Source organism: Diplotaxodon limnothrissa, linkage group LG14 (genome assembly GCF_057381915.1).
Source record: "Diplotaxodon limnothrissa isolate DT_005_m linkage group LG14, D_limnothrissa_male_GT1.1, whole genome shotgun sequence".
NCBI classification, from domain to species: domain Eukaryota; kingdom Metazoa; phylum Chordata; class Actinopteri; order Cichliformes; family Cichlidae; genus Diplotaxodon; species Diplotaxodon limnothrissa.
This window is the reverse complement of record NC_140609.1, coordinates 12,224,023-12,244,008: the sequence shown is the minus strand read 5'-3', so window position 1 is coordinate 12,244,008 and position 19,986 is coordinate 12,224,023. Positions and strand designations below refer to the sequence as shown.

At 42.2% G+C, this 19,986-nt stretch overlaps 2 protein-coding genes across 4 annotated transcripts in view; one reads left to right on the top strand and one right to left on the bottom strand.

Moving 5' to 3' along the window:
* The window catches only part of rap1gap2a (RAP1 GTPase activating protein 2a), a 99,660-nt gene extending 85,595 nt beyond the window's left edge, over positions 1 to 14,065 (top strand). For all 3 annotated transcript variants that reach the window (XM_085371242.1, XM_085371244.1, XM_085371243.1), the window contains exons 9-23: positions 142 to 195; positions 1,002 to 1,085; positions 1,196 to 1,296; positions 1,815 to 1,944; positions 4,125 to 4,280; positions 4,376 to 4,447; positions 5,821 to 5,907; positions 6,081 to 6,221; positions 7,225 to 7,374; positions 7,527 to 7,639; positions 7,733 to 7,831; positions 7,935 to 8,055; positions 12,612 to 12,714; positions 12,858 to 12,931; positions 13,276 to 14,065. In XM_085371242.1, the coding sequence (XP_085227368.1) occupies positions 142 to 195; positions 1,002 to 1,085; positions 1,196 to 1,296; positions 1,815 to 1,944; positions 4,125 to 4,280; positions 4,376 to 4,447; positions 5,821 to 5,907; positions 6,081 to 6,221; positions 7,225 to 7,374; positions 7,527 to 7,639; positions 7,733 to 7,831; positions 7,935 to 8,055; positions 12,612 to 12,714; positions 12,858 to 12,931; positions 13,276 to 13,284 (1,494 nt within the window). In that variant the 3' untranslated portion in view covers positions 13,285 to 14,065. The remainder of the gene's footprint in view (positions 1 to 141; positions 196 to 1,001; positions 1,086 to 1,195; positions 1,297 to 1,814; positions 1,945 to 4,124; positions 4,281 to 4,375; positions 4,448 to 5,820; positions 5,908 to 6,080; positions 6,222 to 7,224; positions 7,375 to 7,526; positions 7,640 to 7,732; positions 7,832 to 7,934; positions 8,056 to 12,611; positions 12,715 to 12,857; positions 12,932 to 13,275) is intronic.
* A 3,079-nt stretch (positions 14,066 to 17,144) lies between these two features.
* LOC146618499 (uncharacterized) lies at positions 17,145 to 18,885 on the bottom strand. The gene is made up of 5 exons (XM_085371347.1): positions 18,700 to 18,885; positions 17,830 to 18,171; positions 17,489 to 17,734; positions 17,359 to 17,387; positions 17,145 to 17,252 (listed from the first exon to the last, which is right to left on the bottom strand). The coding sequence occupies exons 1-5, from the start codon at positions 18,749 to 18,751 to the stop codon at positions 17,145 to 17,147; spliced, it is 777 nt and encodes a 258-aa protein (XP_085227473.1). The 5' UTR covers positions 18,752 to 18,885.
* Between the last annotated feature and the right edge of the window lie 1,101 nt (positions 18,886 to 19,986).

Genomic DNA, 19,986 nt, shown 5'->3' with positions numbered 1-19,986 from the left:
TGGAATTGTTCCCTTCCTGTTATATTTCTTTTTGCTCTCTGACATGTGACTGATTATTATTGTCTCTAAGACATTTTCTGGTACATTGGATTAGTGCTCCTTTACAGTAATCCTTCTTCTCTATGTTTTTTCATCTGTTAGGTCTTTTGTGATGATGCCACAGGGCTGAAGTTCAACCCCGTCCTGTACCCACGGGTGAGTTCATCCTCAGTTCCTGCACTGCAACCATCATCACACCCAGTGTGACCTGAGCTCTTCCGTCCAAGGCAAATATTCATTCAAGCTGAAACGAGGTAGCTTTACCAGTCCCTTACGTCTCCTGAGACACAAAGGGGGGCAGTATAGCTGAAAGGACATTTAATTATAGCTGCCACAACTTTACACCAACGTTCATAAATAACTTTTCATGAATTTTCATATCTATAAATATTTGATGGCTTTTATTTAAAGCCCGTGGCTTTTGTAGACATTTGAGCTTTAATTATTTTTTGCCAGCATCACCTGCCTGTCCCTACACATCAGATTTCATTAACTTTTCAACCTCCTAAAATTTTATCCACAAAAACACGTCCTTCTTGTCACATTTTACCCCCTACTTCCTGCCTCTCTAACATCTGCCCTGCGCAGTAAGCATATTAGTCAAGAAACGATTGATGATACCGCAACTCTCTAAAATGAATTTGATGGATCTGTTCCTCCTCCTCCTCCTCTTCCTCCTGTGAGCCTGATGGAGGAGTGTGATGGAGCATGCTTTCAGCCTGTGCCTCAGGGAAGGAAAAAAACCATCTGTGTCTCCGTATGCAAGAGACAGCAACAGGATCACTGCCCTCGCTGGGGGCCGCTATACAGTTTGTTGCATGACAGCCTTACATAACATGGACCCAATAAAACCGGCCCTGGAGACGTGTTATAGAGAAGGAAAACACTTCTTTTTTTAAAAGTGTACAACTTATAATCATAGGAAGAAAGTACGACTTTTCCTCTGTTTTGTTTACGTACAGGGATCCCAGTTAATAGTGGCTTACGATGAACATGAGGTGAACAACACGTTCAAATTCGGAGTCATCTACCAGAAGTTTGGACAGGTGAGCTATTTTAATTATCTTCCGCTTACTTTACATGTACCCTTTTATCTCATCTATCTTTCTCTTGTCTGTCCTTCACTTTATGTGCACGTATGTGTTTTCCTCCTCAGACATCAGAAGAGGAGCTATTTGGAAACAATGAGGAGACGCCAGCTTTCAAGGAGTTTCTCAGTATCTTAGGAGACACGGTTGAACTGCAAGATTTTAAAGGGTGAGGGTAGTAAAATGCAGTTCACTGGCATAAAACTTGTAGAATAATGTGAGAGAAAGTGGCAGGAAGAAAGGATTCAGTCAAATTTAAATGCAAAGAAACGAGTGAGTCTAAAAAGAAGGAACCTTGGGCTTATTACAGTGAAGAACATGGCGAGCTTTAATTACTGTAACCTTGGAGCAATTTGTCCTGCTGTTTCGGACTCAGCATGCAACATGGGTAAACTGCTTAGTGCAACAGATTTGTGCAAAGAAAGTGCCACATGGACAGGTAATCAGAGCTTTGTTTATTGTAAGGTAGGGGGGTGGGGGGTGCCGCAAGCTTTCTCCTATAGGGTTACACTTGTTGCTTTTACATAAGGAGACTATAAATTGTAGCTGACACATCACATTTGAATGACACTGGAGCCAGTTAGGCTTAAAATGTGATGACGGGATGTGTAAAATGCATGAAACAGAACCTTGTAAGTGAAGGCTGGAGGCTGCACAGAGAACATGAGCGCTCTGATCCTGTGACAGGTTCCGTGGTGGGCTGGACGTGTCCCATGGACAGACGGGGTCTGAATCTGTCTACACCGTCTTCAGACAGAGGGAGATTATGTTCCACGTGTCAACTAAGCTTCCCTTCACCGAGGGTGATGTTCAGCAGGTACCACAGCTTAATTCTGTCTTTATTATTGTTATACTGAATGCATGTGTGGATTTAGCTGCCAAATGGGGCACTTGAGCCCAGAAATATCAATATTAAATTGCTTTTATTCAAAGGCACTGAATTCAGATTTGATCCCTTGTTGGAAGAATGGTTGAGTTAAATGCACTAGATCATCTCACAGCTATTAAAGAGGACTTTAAAAGGAGCACATTCTTGCTTTTATGCCTCTGGTGCTGATGGTGTATCTGAGATTCAGGTGTTGGTGTTGTTCCTGGATCATCATATGATTAATATTGATCCAGGTTTACTATTGCAAGTGATCAATCACATAGTTATTATGTTTTAGTCCTGCGACACAGAAAAGAACCTGCGGATGTCCACTCAGGAAAAAATCCAACAAAGGGAGCGTTTCGAGCCATCGTTGGGTTGGGGGTTAGGATTCAATCGTGGTTAGGGTTAAAGGATCATCTGGTGCTGATCTGAAGTTAATACTTGAACAAAGTTGACCTTTCTTGTGTCATCTATATCTTTCAGCTGGTTTCAAAAACTAAATAAAATGTTCTTTGGCTTCTTATGAAAAAACAAAGAAAAAAATAAAGGCGGATCAGTTACAAAACTTTTAAAATCCATTCATAAAAGGAGTAAAAGAGCGACTAGGTGGCCTAAAATGCTGTAGGCGTGCATTAAATCACTTATTAGCAAATCGTCACCCCAGTATAGTATATACCATATAATAGCTTAAATGCTACAGAGACTTTTGCTTTTAGTGTCTGCAGTGAGCTCTCAGTTTTGTGCTGAATCTCATTTTTCTGCAAACATGTTCTATTCTAAAGTTTTCAGTGTACAGGAAGTAGAAGGGAAAAAAATATGAGTAGCCAAAGATGAACAGCTTCATCAACGAGTGACCTTCAGTGTTCTTCAGACTCTGACAGCAGCATCCGCACTAAATTACAGTGGGGGCATGACTTGGGTACACACATAACTGCATGTATTCTAAGACACATGTCAAATCTTGTCTGGCACTTGGTGGACGAGGTGTGAAAATAGCAGATGCACAACCAAAATCTGCACACAGTGTTAAACCACTGACCTTTGATAGGTTTGTAGCATAAACCCTATTCGCTGGAACGTTGAAGACAATATAATTACACTGCAAAGCAAGACACAAGGTTCTGGTTTACTCATGCATGAGGGAGGTGTCTGGCTGGAGCCAAGTGTCGTCCCACCACTTGACCTCCGTCAGAGACTCTCAGCCAGGCTCCCCATAGCACTCCTTTTATTGTGGTTACATGAATATGCATAGGGTCATTAACATATGACGTCTTACATAGGTATACATGTGAACAAAGAATACTGTGTGTGTGTGTGTGTGTGTGTGTGTGTGTGTGTGTAGGTCAAGATGTGAAGCCTCCCTAAAGCTAGTGCCAGGATGTCTGAGTCCATCTAACAAAAGGCTCTTATACTTAAACAGATATACATGTGCTTGCTATACCATAAATCAACAAGAAAAGATAAACTCTCCTAGGGAGTATGTGATTTATACCAAGGACACTCTAGAAGAACGGATGCACTCCCTAACACACAGAGCTGTTACTTTAGGATGAAACATCCTTTCAATCCACCAATGATTATATACACTTCTAAGCATATATGAGTAAATATTTCTAAGCATAAATGACAATCAACAATACAAATCTAACAACCTTTCTGGCCTTTCTATCATGCAAATGTATTATTTTAATGAACTCTAAACAATAAAATCTCCCCTCTGTTTCAGAGGAGAATTTTCATGAAGACTTTATGGACTTGCTATCAATGTAGCACGCTCCTCTTATTCTAATCCAGCACTGAGATAAGGCTGATGGGCCTTGCACTGGCAGTTATTAAATCTTGTGTTAAGATCTTTTCTTTTTAAACCTTCATTGTAGTCTTAAAGTGCTCGGTGACAATGAGCTTTGCCATCCTAATAAAAAACTAAATTGCTCTTATATAAGCCATCGCTGAGGGTTTGATGTGAAGTCTCTAAAATCCTCCCGAGAACCATATGACCCCTTCTTGAATTCAGGGGCTCATGCAGTGTAGAACTAGAAGCCATATCCCGAGCTCTTATTTTAAAAGTGTTCAAAAATAAACACATAGCAAAAACTGGTGACCCGAGGTAATTATTTCCTCCTCAGCTCCAAAGAAAAAGGCACATAGGAAACGACATTGTCGCCGCAGTCTTCCAAGAAGAGCCCACACCGTTTGTTCCGGACATGATCGCCTCCAACTTCCTGCACGCCTACGTCCTGGTGCAGGCAGAGAACCCCTGCACAGAGCACACGACATACAAGGTACAAACAGGAAAATACTTCCTCTCCTTCCGTGTGTGCTGTAGTGGGCCGGTGGCCACAGTAACATGTGGCTGTTACTTGTTTTATGCTGACAGGTGTCTGTTACGGCGAGGGAAGATGTACCTTCATTTGGACCTCCCCTTCCAAACCCAGCCATCTTCAAGAAGGTGAGCGGCAGATGTGATCTCAGTATGAAAAGAAGCGCCACCAAGGCAGCTCGCTGTCTGGGCAGTATTTACTTTTAAGGGAATAATATTATATTTTCTATATATTGACTTTGTTTTCTTTGTTTTTTAAGAGGTTTGAGTGCAGTAAAAATCAGATAAGGGTCACAGGGCAGTAGATAATGGATAATAGGTACGATTTGCAAATAACTTGTCATAATGAATTAGAGCTTATTATATTATATATAATATTATACTACAGTATATTTCTAACTAAGCATGTCATTTGTTTTCACTTGAGACAAAGGGAAATGTGAGGTCAGAGGTCAAATGTGGCCACATTATATTTAAAAAATGATATTTAGAATTCCCCATATACTAGAATCATTTACCAAATGTTGCTAATACAAACAAAGGATGTATTTTGCAAATATAAGCACAGTTTTAAAGGTAAAAGTCATTTTATGAATGTTTGACCTTATTTGACCATAAAGAAGAGGTCAAACGGTACTTTCTATATCATTGCAGGACACACAAAAAATAGTTTTAAGGCTTTTTGTCATTTTTTGGTCAATAAATCATTGTAGACCTTGGTGGACTTCAAGGTCTCTACACCCCCAGTTTTTATCAGAGTTCCTCGAAAACCTTTTGAGCTGTTTACAGACAGAATAACACACACACACGCAAACACTACCAAAAACACACCAGGCAGAGTCAACTTTTTGACCTTGACTCCAATGACTTGTGCTGACGAAAAGCTAAAGTTCACTGAAATGAACTGATATCCTTCGCTGGCAGCCAGTCACTCAATATGAAGAAGAAGAGTAGTGCTTTTGGCAGGAAATGATACGCTGACCTGCAGCACGGATTGCCTTTCAGTAAAAGGTATCTGCAGCATGTGAAAATACACTTTTTAGATTTCCAGCAGAGAGTTGGTTAGGAGATTGATGCCAATCTTAAAGTAGGTAAGAAGCTGTAGACTTCCTGTTCATGGAGAAAATGTCCAAAGGTAATATAATAAGAAAATACAGTCACAGGTATTCAGTATCTCTACAAAGTTATTGCTTAGTGAAGGATGAAAGATTTATTTCAGGATTCTGTCACAAAAGCAAAAGTCCAATGCAGAAAAAAATTAGAGACACTGGTTTCAGCATTCAGTCGATAATAAAGCTGCTCACTGCAGAATAAGAGGATGAAAAGGGGGAATTTGAGGCAGATGGGATTTTTAAATCATTTACGCTCATGATCACCACAGCACAATGAGCTGAGGCACTGTTGTCTGTATATCGTTAAGGTCACCTTTTCCTTTCCTCATTGTCACCCTCCCCATTCCTTGTTGCTCATCAACTTCCCTCCTCACCTCTGTCGCTCTCTAGGGCCCAGAGTTTCGAGACTTCCTGCTGACAAAGCTGATCAATGCTGAAAACGCCTGCTACAAATCTGACAAATTCGCCAAACTGGAGGTGACACACGCGCGCACAGCTACACCAAAACACCGCAGCATGCCTTCGTTCCGCTCTGCCGATTCATCCCTAATCATTTTCCCGATGCGTTCCTGCTTGTGTGTGTGTGTGTGTGTGTGTGTGTGTGTGTGTGTGTGTGTGTGTGTGTGTGTGTGTGTGTGAACCGATTTCAGGGGCGAACACGAGCCGCGCTGCTGGACAATCTCCACGACGAGCTGCACAGACAGAGTCAAAGCGCGCTTGGTCTGGGCCAGGTCGGAGAGGAGGACAAGCTTGAGAACGGGGGACACGGAGGCCTGCTGGAGTCCTTCAAGGTGAACATGAGCCTAGACAAAAAGTACATCGTTCAATCCTTTCTCAGCTCTGTGACATTTATTTAATCACCGTCATTACAGCACAAGAGTGCCAGGTTTGCTCGCTGTAGGTCAGCGAAATGTCACAGGTCTGCAAGATGACTTGAGGCGTTAAACCATTGTTATCACAGACGCTCCTGGATTTCTCAGTGCTCGAGAATTTTGACCTTATACTCACAGTGTGTGTGCGTGTGTGTGTGTGTGTATTCAGTGTGAGCATGTGAACATGCAAAACGCTGCGGCGCTAAATCTGTATGAGACTGTGCCTTTCTCTTTATGAATTTCTCCTCTGCTTCCTCTCACCAGCCACCTAAATCTCTCTAGCCCATCACACCGCCATTGCACGTGCTCACTGAAGGCTGGAGTGTCTTTAAAAGGACCGTCTTGAATGTGTGTCTCTGTTTGTCGCCACGAAAATGTGTAACCAATGTAATCATTTGATTCTATCGCTCTTCGCAGGCGTTGTGGACGGCGGCTTTTTGCAGTTTGTGCAGTCGGTCCCAGGGGGCGCTCTTATTGTTGCTGTCGTGGCGGTTGCTGTGTATTACCTTTCTGTGTCACTGTAAATGCACGTGGGGGAATTATATGATGATAAATAAAGACGATCTCATATGATGTTGTTTGTGTGTGTGTGAATTTGAGCTGGTCATAGCTGAGGCAGATAGCAAAGGTGGGAAAAGTATCGACATTTGATTTGAATGTTACCGACCGGAAGTTATCATAAACTCCTTTTACATCAATGAACCAATGATATAAATAATGAGTGTAACACAGTTACAGTACTCTTTCTTCTCTAACTCACTTTCTCTTCTTCTTGGACAACTGCGCCCCCTTGTGGTCACCTTCTTGACACTGCCTCCCCCCAACTTCATTATTTCACACAGTTTCCATTACTTGCTTCTACTCCTTAACCTCCTCCTCTCCCTCATCATGAGCTCATCTCTCTTTTCTCCTGCTTCTCCAGAGAGCCATGCGGGTCAGAAGCCACTCCATGGAGACTATGGTAGGGTCTCACCGTCACAGAAGCCCCGGTGTAGGAGGTGGTGTTCCAGCCAGCCTCAGTGGTGGAGGTCTGCCGCAGAGCACCAGCGAATGCACAAAGAGCACCTTCACTGTGAGTTCACTTCAGCAAGATGTGACTTGAGCTAAAAGCTTTGGTTCTTGTTCATTTACTCATCCATATTTAATGTTGGAGGATTTTTGGGGAACATTTTTAAAGTGCTGCAATACTAAGAGAAGCCAAATTCTTTATTCTGTTATCCGCAGCCTCCTGTACTGTCAGCCAAGTCTCCCCTGAAGAGCCCTGTGAAACGGCGCTCGGGTCTCTTCCCCCGTCTCCACTCCAGCACAGAAACTTCTTCAGACAAACACACGCGTGGGTAGGTTAAAGGTCCCTGCATTCAGAAGTTATTACTGTTACAGTCTTTTTAAACAGCTACCTTTTGACTTACGGATTTGCTTTTTGTATGCAGCGACCAAAAGTTTGCAGAGAGCTGCCTGCTGTCCCAGGACGTGAAATCAGAGACATCATCCAATCCGAGCTCACCTGAGATCTGTCCCAACAAAGAAAGGTGAGACCCAAGCTGATTTTATCTAAAGAATACTTTAACAATACTGCTTAATGTTTGCTTTTTCACGTCAGTATAAATTTTACTCACGGTTGCTCCTCAACAGGCCGTTTGTCAAGCTGAAGGAGTGCGGCGGCGGCAGGCAGAACATTTCTCGTTCTTCTTCCAGCACCAGCAGCTTCAGCAGCACCACGGGAGAAACAGAAGCTCTGGAAGAACTGGAGATGGTGAGCCCAAACTTTTATTCATTCATTTGAAAAGAAGGAACGAACGAAAGAAAATGTGTTGTGCTGTTGAGAGTTACATTTTTAAAGTATAAGAACATTGAAGAGATGGTGCAGAAAGCTGCATCTGGTCTGAAGGAAAAATCGCACAAACTTGGAAGAGTTGGTCGGATTTGTGCAAGATGCATTAGGTGGCAATGGACAAATACAAACATACAGATGGTTACACCCTCGTGCAGCAAAGAGGATGCATGTTGAAGCACAAGACACAATAAGACAGCTGATCAAGTTGTTTTGCTAAGTCATCTACACAAGGCAGAGGAAGAATAGCAGCCTACGACATCATCTCAAAATAGTATTTCAAGTTTAATCTCAAAATTTTGACTTATTTTTTTTTTCTTAATGTGGCCCTAATATTCTGTCGTATCTGTACGGAGTCAGAACCAAAGGTTTGAAGTTGTTGGTGGTGTCAGTGTCGTGGATGAAATAGTCTATAATTACTAAGAACTGCTTCGTAGTAAGCGCATGTCAATTATGATGATTGCAGCTCTACTTGATCGCCTTGTATCAGATAAAACCGCTTCAAGGTGTTATTTTATGTTACCTGAGAAACGCTGTGAGATTGTTCCTCAGTGTTTGGCAGGAGATCAGCTTGCACAGATGATCCCTACGCAGTAGAAACTCTCAGAGAGAGATAGAGACACGGCTTAAATGCCAGAGAAAACTGTTAAAGTAATCGTTAAGTGCCTGATGCAGCAGTAAAGTACACCAGCGGGCATCACAAGGGAGAATCTGATAGGCTGGATGGGAAGAAAAACGCAGTCTTTATTAGCTAATAGAGAGACTTGAAGCAGCAGATTAAAACTATTTGTAAAGTTTGTAGGGCTCAGTTCTTGTTTTTTTGTTATTTTACTTTTTTAAGTCCATTAGTTTTTACAACCTTTGGAACTATGTGAATTAGCATTTGTAGAGTCTTTATGCTACATTTAGCTCGTTAGCTAGCATACTAGCTAGCTAGCACACACACACACGCACACATACATATACACTCAACAAAAATATAAACGCAACACCTTTGTTTTTGCTCCCATTCCCCATGGGATGGACATAGAGACCTAAAATTCATTCCAGATACACAATATAACCATCCCTCCCAAACAGTGGTCACAAATCAGTCCAAATGTGTGGTAGTGGGCACATCTGCTATATTGAGATAATCCATCCCACCTCACAGGTGTGCCACATCAGGATGCTGATCTGACATCATGAGTAGTGCACAGGTGTACCTCAGACTGCCCACAACAAAAGGCCACCCTGGAATGTGCAGTTTTGTCTCACAGCAAAATGCCACAGATGCCACATGCATTGAGGGAGCGTGCAATTGGCATGCTGACAGCAGGAATGTCAACCAGATCTGTCGCCCGTGCATTGAATTTTCATTTCTCAACCATAAGCCGTCTCCACAGGCGTTTCAGAGAATATGGCAGCACATCCAACCGGCCTCACAACCGCAGACCTCGTGTAACCACACCAGCCCAGGACCTCCACATCCAGCAGGTTCACCTCCAAGATCGTCTGAGACCAGCCACCCAGACAGCTGCTGGAACAATTGGTTTGCACAACCAAACAATTTCTGCACAAACTGTCAGAAACCGTCTCAGGGACGCTCAACTGCATGCCCGTCGTCCTCATCGGGGTCTTGACCTGACTCCAGCTCGTCGCCGTAACAGACTTGTGTGGGCAAATGCTCACATTCGATGGCGTCTGGCACGTTGGAGAGGTGTGCGCTTCACGGATGAATCATGGTTCACATTGTTCAGGGCAGATGGCAGCTGAGAATGTCCCAGTTCTTGCATGGCCAGCATACTCACCGGACATGTCACCCATTGAGCATGTTCGGGATGTGCTTGACCGGCGTATACGACAGCGTGTACCAGTTCCCACGAATATCCAACAACCTCGCACAGCCATTGAAGTGGAGTGGACCAACATTCCACAGGCCACAATTGACAATCTGATAGACTCCATGCGACGATGTGTTGCACTGCATGAGGCAAATGGTGGTCACACCAGATACTGACCGGTTCTGGGTCCCCAGACCCCCAATAGCGCAAAAAACTGCACATTCCAGGGTGGCCTTTTGTTGTGGGCAGTCTGAGGTACACCTGTGCACTACTCATGATGTCAGATCAGCATCCTGATGTGGCACACCTGTGAGGTGGGATGGATTATCTCAATATGGCAGATGTGCCCACTACCACACATTTGGACTGATTTGTGACCACTGTTTGGGAGGGATGGTTATATTGTGTATCTGGAATGAATTTTAGGTCTCTACGTCCATCCCATGGGGAATGGGAGCAGTAACAAAGGTGTTGCGTTTATATTTTTGTTGAGTGTATATATATATATAGATATATATATTAGAGATGGACCGATCCGATATTACGTATCGGTATCGGTCCGATACTGACCTAAATTACTGGATCGGATATCGGAGAAAAATAAAAAATGTAATCCGATCCATTAAATATCACGAAAGCACCTCACAAAACTTGCAACACGCCGTAACTCACCTCAGGTTAGCACGTCGGAGCAGTATGCATCACGTGATAGAGCGGCTGTGGCATGCGGGACCTGTCGGTGGTCTGGATAGCATTTGGAGCTTCGCTAGCAACCCGGCATTTCATCTCCGACAAAGTTATCCCCGAGAGAAGTAAAGCAAGTGTGTAAGTCCATCTCTGAATGTTTGTAAAGCATTCCTGTGTTAAGCTTAACAAACGACTGCCTCTTCTTGCTGCTACTTCAATCATGAAACTGCTTAACGATCAGCTGATCGGCTTTTCTGTCGCGAGTCTGTCTCTCTTGTTTGCTTTTGGCCCACTTTGCACCAGAAAGAGGAAACCAGCGGCTGAACAACAGCAGCACGTTTAAGCTCTATAAGCTGTTGTTAGAATTTATTTAATATTACTTTCTACTCGAGGATCTTTTTCTACGTAGCTGACGGCTGGTAACTGTGCAGGGGCGGATCTAGCAAAGTTTAGCCAGGGGGGCCGATAGGGCATTAACAGGGAAAAGGGGGCACAAAGACATACTTTTCTTTCTTATTCTCATTTAAAATGTCTAGCTTTTAATAAATAATTATCTGACAGCCAAAGTTTTAATTTGATGCAAAATGAATAGAAGTCCATTACTGTATATAGTAACTATTAAGTCTAATATATATATATATATATATACCCTAGTAAGCTATAGTACTTTTTCCTTTGTGAAGGTACCATCTGTGCAGTCTGCAATTTTGTTGAAGAAAGATGTTGAATCTATTTAATATTTCTTGAAAAATAATTGATTTCTGTGCATTTTTTTTTTCCACACTGCATCAAATTAAGGTTGATTACGTCGATTAAGCATCATGAGGTGGAGCGTGAGGGGTGGTTCCCTATTTTTTATTTATTTATTTATTTTTGTTGTTGCTGGGAGTTGGAACCCTATTAGTTAGGTTGCTTAATATATATGCTAAGTACTCTTTAAAATACCAGAATAGGGAGGATGGTGTAGGTTTAAGTTTATTAGATTGATCAGTATTGCTGAACTATGAAATATTTTTTTTGGATACAGGTATAACAGAATAGCTTTAGTGTAGTTGTTGTTTTAAACTTGAGTATGAACTTATACAAAATGCAGCAAGATATTTAAAAAACAGTTTTGTTGATTAAAAAACACTATATCGGATTCATATCGGTATCGGCAGATATCCAAATTTATGATATCGGTATCGGACATAAAAAAGTGGTATCGTGCCATCTCTAATATATATAGATATAGATATATATAGATATAGATATATATATAGATATAGATATATATAGATATAGATATATATATAGATATAGATATATATAGATATAGATATATATATATTTCAAAACCTTTACCCCTAAAAAACTTCTAGGAGAGCTATTATGCTAATCTACTTTGAAAGCGCTCTGAGTGCTCAGATAGAATAGAAAAGCGCTATATAAGAACAAGTCCATTTACCATGTTAACCTATGCACTGTCTCTCTAAAGCATTTTTTTCTGCTTTGGTGTGTTTATGATGTCTGCGAGAGTCGTGCTCACCTCAGTTTGTGTTTTTCTTGCGTCTGTGTGGGTTCTCTCCAACTACTCCACCCAAAAGCGTGTAGCTACTGGGGTTAGGTTGATGATTCTAAACTGACTGAAGGTGTGAATTGTTGTCTGTGTTAGCTAGCAAAACTATTTTTAACTATGAAGAATGCAGATTGACTCTAGTAGAATGCGGGAATCAAAATATTGAGTTAGAAATAAACTTAAGACACTACATCACCTATTTTAATCTAACCCATTTTATGATCATTTCTCCCTCCAAGCCAGCTCTACCCAACTCCTTGCAATGTTTCCCACTTTGCTGAGGGCCAAGTTAAATTCAACTTCAGCAAAATTCTGCTCCCTCGTTTCAGAGAACCTCTTTTAGCCCCCCACCCCAGTACGTCTGTGTCCATATTTAACTTTCGTCCTCCCGCTTTCTCTCCTTCCCTCAGGCCAGCCATCCACCCATAGCTTCTTCCTCTGCCTTCAGCCCCGCACTCAACATAGAAAGCCAAGGGTCCTGCACCCCTGTCATCATGTGCCGCAGTCCAACAGGTAAGCCTAAATTCACGACGCATTTGTGGACTAGCTTTTAGTCCAGTTTGAACAGAATGATACGCCAGAGGTGGATGAGTTCATTTTCTAATGAGCATTTCCTTTGTTTCCTTTCCGTCTCCTCCCTTTTTTTCCTTCCACAGATGGAAAAACTAAGACTTCACCGAGGTCAAACTTGAAGTTCCGCTTTGACAAAATGAGCCACTCATCCACGACTGTAAGTCTGATACTTGAACACTGCCTTGTTAAGGTTTTTCAGTAGGATATTTCCAACTTTTTGAGACAGAAGCTCCATAAAACTTTTAAAGAGAGAAAGTTCGACATTGAAATTAAGATAATTATGGCAGAACGCTGGCAGCGATGCCAAAAAGTCCCCTGGTGTGTGTGTGTCTGTCTGTTTTTTAACACTTTGTCTATCTTATAGACATCTCATTATCTCTGGAACTCTGTAATGTGACTGAAACACTCAAGCTGATGTTGGGTAATAAACCCGGACTGAAAGACGTGTGCTGAACGCTCTCTCCTCTTTTGTTTTTTTTTGTTCCCTCTTTTCTCTTTCAGTCTGAGTAGCTTTGAGTGGAACGGAAAAACCCCAACCTTGCACAATGAAGGGACAGCGCCTGCTGACAGAGCTGCAAAAAAATAAAACAACGACAACAAAATAAAAAAGTCACAACAACAACCACAAAATCACTGTAGAACTACTTCCCAATGCCAAGGATAACCTGAGAAGGTTACCGAGTCCCCCGCACACTAGAATCTAACTGAAACTACTGTGAGTATATAGGGAGGAGAAGCAGCTGACATTTTGGCTTTTGTTTCTAACCAGTCATTAGCTACAGATTAGTCGATGCTCGCTGCACCGTTGCTCATCCACCTTTCATGAGGGTCTTTGGCGTGGCTGTGATACTGTGAGTTCAAGCCGAGCTCGGCTTTTTTTCCTCAAGCGTCTTGTTTGATAGAGAGAAACACGATGACCTCCTAGAAGAATTGTGACACGAGTTTATGGCCGAACTGTTAACCTTTATCTCACTGACTGTTGAGTGCCCAGTGGAGGAAGAAAAAAAGAAATCATTAGCCATCAGGATGTATTTGCCTTCGCCCTTGAACAGACGAAAACTGCGCACAGAAGACTCGCAGTAGCAAGACCTCGGAGGCGCCGCGGCTTGGAGTCTTCTCCACTGTGCTCTCTGAGCTTGTTCTTTGCATAATGTAAATGCTTTTTTCAGAGAACAAGTTTTGATTTCGCCGAGGCTTTTTGCAATCCCGCTAGCTGCTGCATTGTGTCTACTGCACTATAAACGTGACGTGTCTCCTCCTAGGACAGCATTTCTGTATCCGTAGGGGCAACTTCATAGACTTGAACTCAAGAGCAGGGTGGGGGGCGGGGTGGGGAGGGGCACTGCCAACACATTTTGCCACAAGCTTCTTTTAGCCAAAGCTGCGCCTTACAATCTATCACACACATAGAAAAAGCCCTTTTCGCCGCTGACACGTTCTTTCTCAGCCTCCGTCTCGTCTCTGTGCGTCTCACTATGTGAGAGGACGGGGATCTGGTTACAGCACAGTTGTGGGTAGCCGAGCTACACCCACATTTGCTCAAAATAGATGTTGCACTCAGTGAAAACATTTCACCTTCTGATACCTCCCATTGAAACTCGCTAGCTCGGTGTATCGGCGTGTACGTACGGCAGCTCTTTAGGACATCTCCAGGGTTTTTCCCAGGATGTGAGCTGATGAGGATGACTTGAAAAATATGAAGTTCAGGTTATAACGAACCACCTATGAAGTTACAAAAAACACTTTGAATGTAAACTATGAGCCTTTAAAAAAAGGACTTAGCTGTTGCAAAAATATAAGTAAAAACTGCAAAGTTGGTGCTCGCAGGCACAGAAGGACCACGGGTCTAATCTTCAACTGACATTAGCCTGGAAAAGAAGCATAAAAACACACACATTCGCTTCCAGTGTGACCAAAAACAATCAAGCTGGTGTGTGTTAATGTCGGTGTAATCTTACTGTGTAGGGAACAGTTCCTGTAGTTTAGGCTGGCCTAAGAGTGTAAAAGGTTTAATAGCTAGTTTCACCCAAATTACAAACGCCCTCTGTGATTTACATGTAGGTCACCTTTTAACTTGCCAGGAAGCTGTTCTAACTTGAGTAGTACCTTTCTAATTTATCAAGACTAGAGGCAGGCGTGTTGCCAAACACACGCTGCCCTCGGTCGGTGATTACCTCGAGTAAGGGAAGCAGGGATAGAAATCCTCTGGGGAAGTTCAGATGTCATATAGTTTGTAGCAGGTGTCGCCTAAAAAAAAAAAGCCCTGCAGCCTTTCCTTTGTTAATACGCTTAAGTTATTAAACTTTTTTTGCATCGATGTCATGTAAAAATTGTTACTGCAGAGTACGCTAATTAATGGTGAAATGATTAAAGGAAATGTATTAAGTTAAAAGATGTCTAAACATGTATATGTATATTTGGTTATGTAATGTGCCATTGAGAATTTATTCTAAAATAAAATGTTGTATTTTGTGTCATATTTGTGTTGTTTCAGGTTTTCTGTTGTTTTGTGTTTTTTAATGCAATCTCTCCACACGGGTGCTTTTCTTGTCTATACTTTAATGTGTAATATATTTGAACATGTGAGGGAAGTTTGTTTCACATTTTGTTGAAACTGCAGCGCCATCACATTATTCTGACAGCAGTTAATGTGGTCACATTTTTAACAATACAAACCAGAAGATCTGTGAAATCGTCTCACAGAGCAGAGTCTGCTTACTGTAGCGCCTCAGGGTGGTACAGCTGGGCGATGCAGTATCTCCTTATTATATGTAACATTACATGAAAGTGATCCTTTTTTAAAGTGGCTCTTTTTCTGGTTCCTACCTAAAGTAGTCCCATACAGTCCTGTGGAAAAGTAAGTCCACACTGTTATTAAATAGCTTCCAAAATAAACTTTAGCAGCTGTTTTTAGTCTCTTACATCCTTTTGGATGAATTGTGGCCCACTCTTCTTTACAATGTTTCTTCAGTTCATTGAGGTTTGTTTATGCACAGCTCTCTTAAGATCCCGTCGCAGCATATCAGTCGGGTTGAGGTCTGGACTTTGACCAGGTCGTTGCAACACATCAATTTTTCTCTTTCTCAGCTGTTCTGTTGTAGATTTGCTGCTTTGCTTGGAATTATTGTCCTGCTGCATGACCCAGGTGCAGCACAACTTTAGCTGTCATATTGATGTCCTCACATTTGACTCCACAATATTTTGGTATTCAGGAGAGTTAACGATTGACTTACTGACTCCAAGGTTCCCAGGTCCTGTATCTGCAAAACAAGCCAAAAACATCACCCCTCCACCACCGTGCTTGAGCTAGTATGAGGTGTTTGTGCTGATATGCTGTGTTTGGTCTTTCCTAAACATGGTGCGGTACATTACAGCCAAACAGCTGCACTTTGGTCTCATCTGTCCAAAGAACATTGTTCCAGAAGTCCTCAGATTTATTCAGATGCAATTTCATAAACCTAAGTCGTGCTGCTATGTTCTTTTTAGAGAGAATACGTTTTCTTGTCTTAAAACATCCAAAAAAGCCATGCTCATCTGTTTTTGTTCATTTTTATCCACATCTAACCCAACCCGCTGATTCTGTTATGTAGATCTTCCCGGCAGCAGCAATTGCTTCTTTAAGAACATTGCTGATGTCTTCCCTCCTTGGCAAAGTGTTCACACACACCTGAATGCTCCAGATCTCCAAACTGCCCAAACCTCGGCTCTCATCGAGGCGTTCACACCTGGTCATCAGTTTATCAGATGCATTTGATCAACTGCACCTGGCTGCTACTTACTCTTTTAATTCCTATGGAAGCAGCAAAGGTCTTAGTTTTTCATAGGACTGCACAGAGTCCTGAGAAAACCTTACAGGACTATACATGTGTTTTGGTTTTTTAGAAGGAAGCTGCATCTGTGGTGAGAGGCTCCTGCTCAGTATGACAGTATGGTAGGAGATAATAAGCACAGGCGTTTCCCTCTCTCCTCCTGTCCTGTGTTACTAGCTAGCTGCTGGCTTGTTTCGGTCAGGTGATGTGGCTGGCGGTTGTAATTTGGCAGGAAGAGTAGTTCCTACATGAAACTGCTCAGTACAGGGAGATTCATCTGTAACTAGCACCTCACACCCTCCCCCCACAAAAAAGTCTAGATGGAAAAATAGCAAATATGGGCCAGAGGGAAAAACTTGTGTTTGATTCTGTGGTAAACTGTCACTTTAAAGACTTCACGAAATGCAGAGTATCAAGCTTGTATCAAAGATGCAGTTTGCATCAAAACAAAAACAAAAAAACACGAGAAGTGGCAGCTACCACGTTCAGTGTTTCGTAAAGACATATATATGAAAGGATATAACTTTATGATTTAATTCATAAAAATAATGCATAACTCCATTAGTGGTTGTCAAATCTCAGGGATGAGTAGACAGTTGCAGAATGGGCAGGCTGTCTCGTGGCTCCCTGCTGCTTCAGTGCACCTTCTGAAATCACTGCATACATCACCTGTAGCATTGTGAAAAGTAAGGGGGGGGGCACAGTTTAGGAGATGCAAGCCTGTCAGTGAGTTCCCAATGTTCAGGGACTGTATTGAAACAGTACGTTCACTTACTTCTGGCTTCCTCTTGACTTTAGGTGGAACTGCAAAAAACAAAAAAAAGAAGAAAAGACAGCATGGTAAAAATTGCCGTTCTGAGTATTGCCTCATAACAGGTTAACAAAAGGAAACACACAGGATATACCTTTGGGAGGGGGTGTTTTGCATTTCTGTGGTACCGGGCATCGAGGTGGAGGTTGTGGAGCCGAGATGGTTTGTTGGGCTGCATATGGAACTTCATATATGACCTCTGCCCTGGGAAGTGGCTGTGGTTTGACCTCTGAGCTCAGACAGCGAGCCAATTCCAGGATGATGGGAAGGCAGAGTAATGCACAAGCACAGATCAAAACCCTGTGCAGGAGTTTCCTTGGAGAGGGACCTGTGACGAGAGCTATATGATGAGGAGGATACATGACAAGCAGTAAGACCTGCTGGCCAAAATGCAGATGCACTGTGATGCACTTCATTATATGTCATTCTCTGTACCTGCAGTAATGTTCACGTGCGTGCGATGTCCATTTTCATTTATACCTATATCCCAAACAACCATGCATCCATAGGAACCTTCATCCGACTGGTTGACACTCTGGATGTTTAAGAATAGCTTTGTCTGACTGGCTGAAATTGTCTTGTTGGTCAAATGGTGTCTCTCGCTTTCCTTCACAGGCTTCCTAACATCATATGTTGAATTTTCCCACATCCAGGCACCGGTCCAGTTGTTTCCACAGTGCTGAACTACACAGGACAATGACAAGATGCCCCCTTCTGGCACATAATACATCTCGCGTTTTGCCAAAATACTAAGCTGGCATTCTTCAGCACAGAGACCTAAAAGAAGGAATTTAGATTTAAGTCACTGTAGCGGAACATGAATGTGTAGCCAAGGAAACTCGTGCAGTTTGGTGCTCCTTTGTCCCAATCTGGTTAGATTATAACCACTAAAACACATTAATAATCAGCGAACATAAACACACACGCACATGTTTTTGTTTAACTTGGTACATCTGCTAATTTCCATATGCAGTGAAACACACGTCATTCAGAATAAAATACGCATATGGCGGCCACATTTAAAAGGCACGGAGCTTAACAAACATGTCAAAGAACTAGACGCACGCAGTACGCTTTGGCATGACCGTGATTACCACAGCTTTTAAGGCAAACACATGGCAAATGGCATCTTATTATAGAATACTGAAGATGGAGAGTTCACACGAGTGCTTTAACAAAACAACCCCCCCCCCCCCCCCCCCCCCCAGAAAAAAACAACAAAAAAAACAAAACTTAAGGCAAGAAGAGAGACTTTCTTTTATGTAATGAGAACTTTGGTCAGAGTTTCAAAAGGAGATCACTTACCAGAATGGAAGACATAGACGAAGCTGATGACACCGAGGAGATAGGTATACATGTCTGACTGTAAAGATGTGTTTAACGGTGTTTTTGTCTGCCGTTCATCACTTCCCCTAAGAGAGTTTGTGCTTACATTTTACGGCTGATTCTTAAATGCTGCCACACTTTCTGGAAATCAGAGTGGGCTCACGGTATTTCACTTTCTTTTACTCAGTAATTATGTTGTATTTCCTTTCTCCTGCTGTTGTTCCAATCCGGTCAGAGATGAAGGAAGTGAACACTTACCCACACATGCAGGCACAAGCACACACACGCAAAACTGAAATACGGGAAGCAGTGATCTCATGAACAGGAATATAAAATTTCCTGCAGGAAAGGGGCTGGCTTCAGAGAACTATAACATGAAGAGACAAAAGAGAACAGAAACCAGCAAATCCTTCTCCTTCTCATTTCTGTGCAGGTCTTGATTAACATTTTAGTCCAGAGACCTTGATTAAGGCATAGATGGCTGATTATGTGGTTATTTGGAGTTTACAGATCTCTGACAGCTGAAGCTGAATAGCTCACTAGCTCGGTGGTTTTCAAACTTTGGCATCTCCCACTTCAGAAGCCAAACAAGCACTACTCCTACTAGAAATAAATAATTAAAAAAGAAAACATTGACTATTTTACAGAAATTAACGGTTTGGGTAGCGTATAATTGATGTATATGATAGAAAGGGGTTAATAGTGTAAGACAAGCTTGCAGAAATAACTTTTCCACAAATACACTATATTCTGTCACGGGTGGGCTTCACAGGTGGCACCAAATATTAGGAACGACCCACTTGCATTGGCTGCATAGTTTACCGCTGTTACTATGGCGAAAGTGCTTGTGTTCTCTTTATTTCAGAAAATAGCCTGGGGAAAGTTTTTTACGATTACGTTTCTGTTGTACTATTAACGCGCAGGTAGGGATTTTCCACTCGGAGTACAACTGCAAGCCCATTCTCAGCGTACAACAAATCTTCAAAGTAAACGCTTTGGTTACCTTTGAAGGGAATATACTCGCATGTAAGCGATTAAAGCACATACAGTCCCCATTTCCTGCTAAGTCCTATGTGACGCTTGTGTCGCTAAAAAAGTGCTGCACGTGATCTTATTTTGAAAACCGGACGTTTCGTATGCGGTAAATCTTTCAGTTTTAACTTTTGGGAGCGCTTGTTTATCTTCCACAGTGCTGTGCAGGAAATACAGAGGAAGTGAGAAGGATGCTTCCTTTTGGAAAGAAACTAAAAAAAAAAAACAAAACTA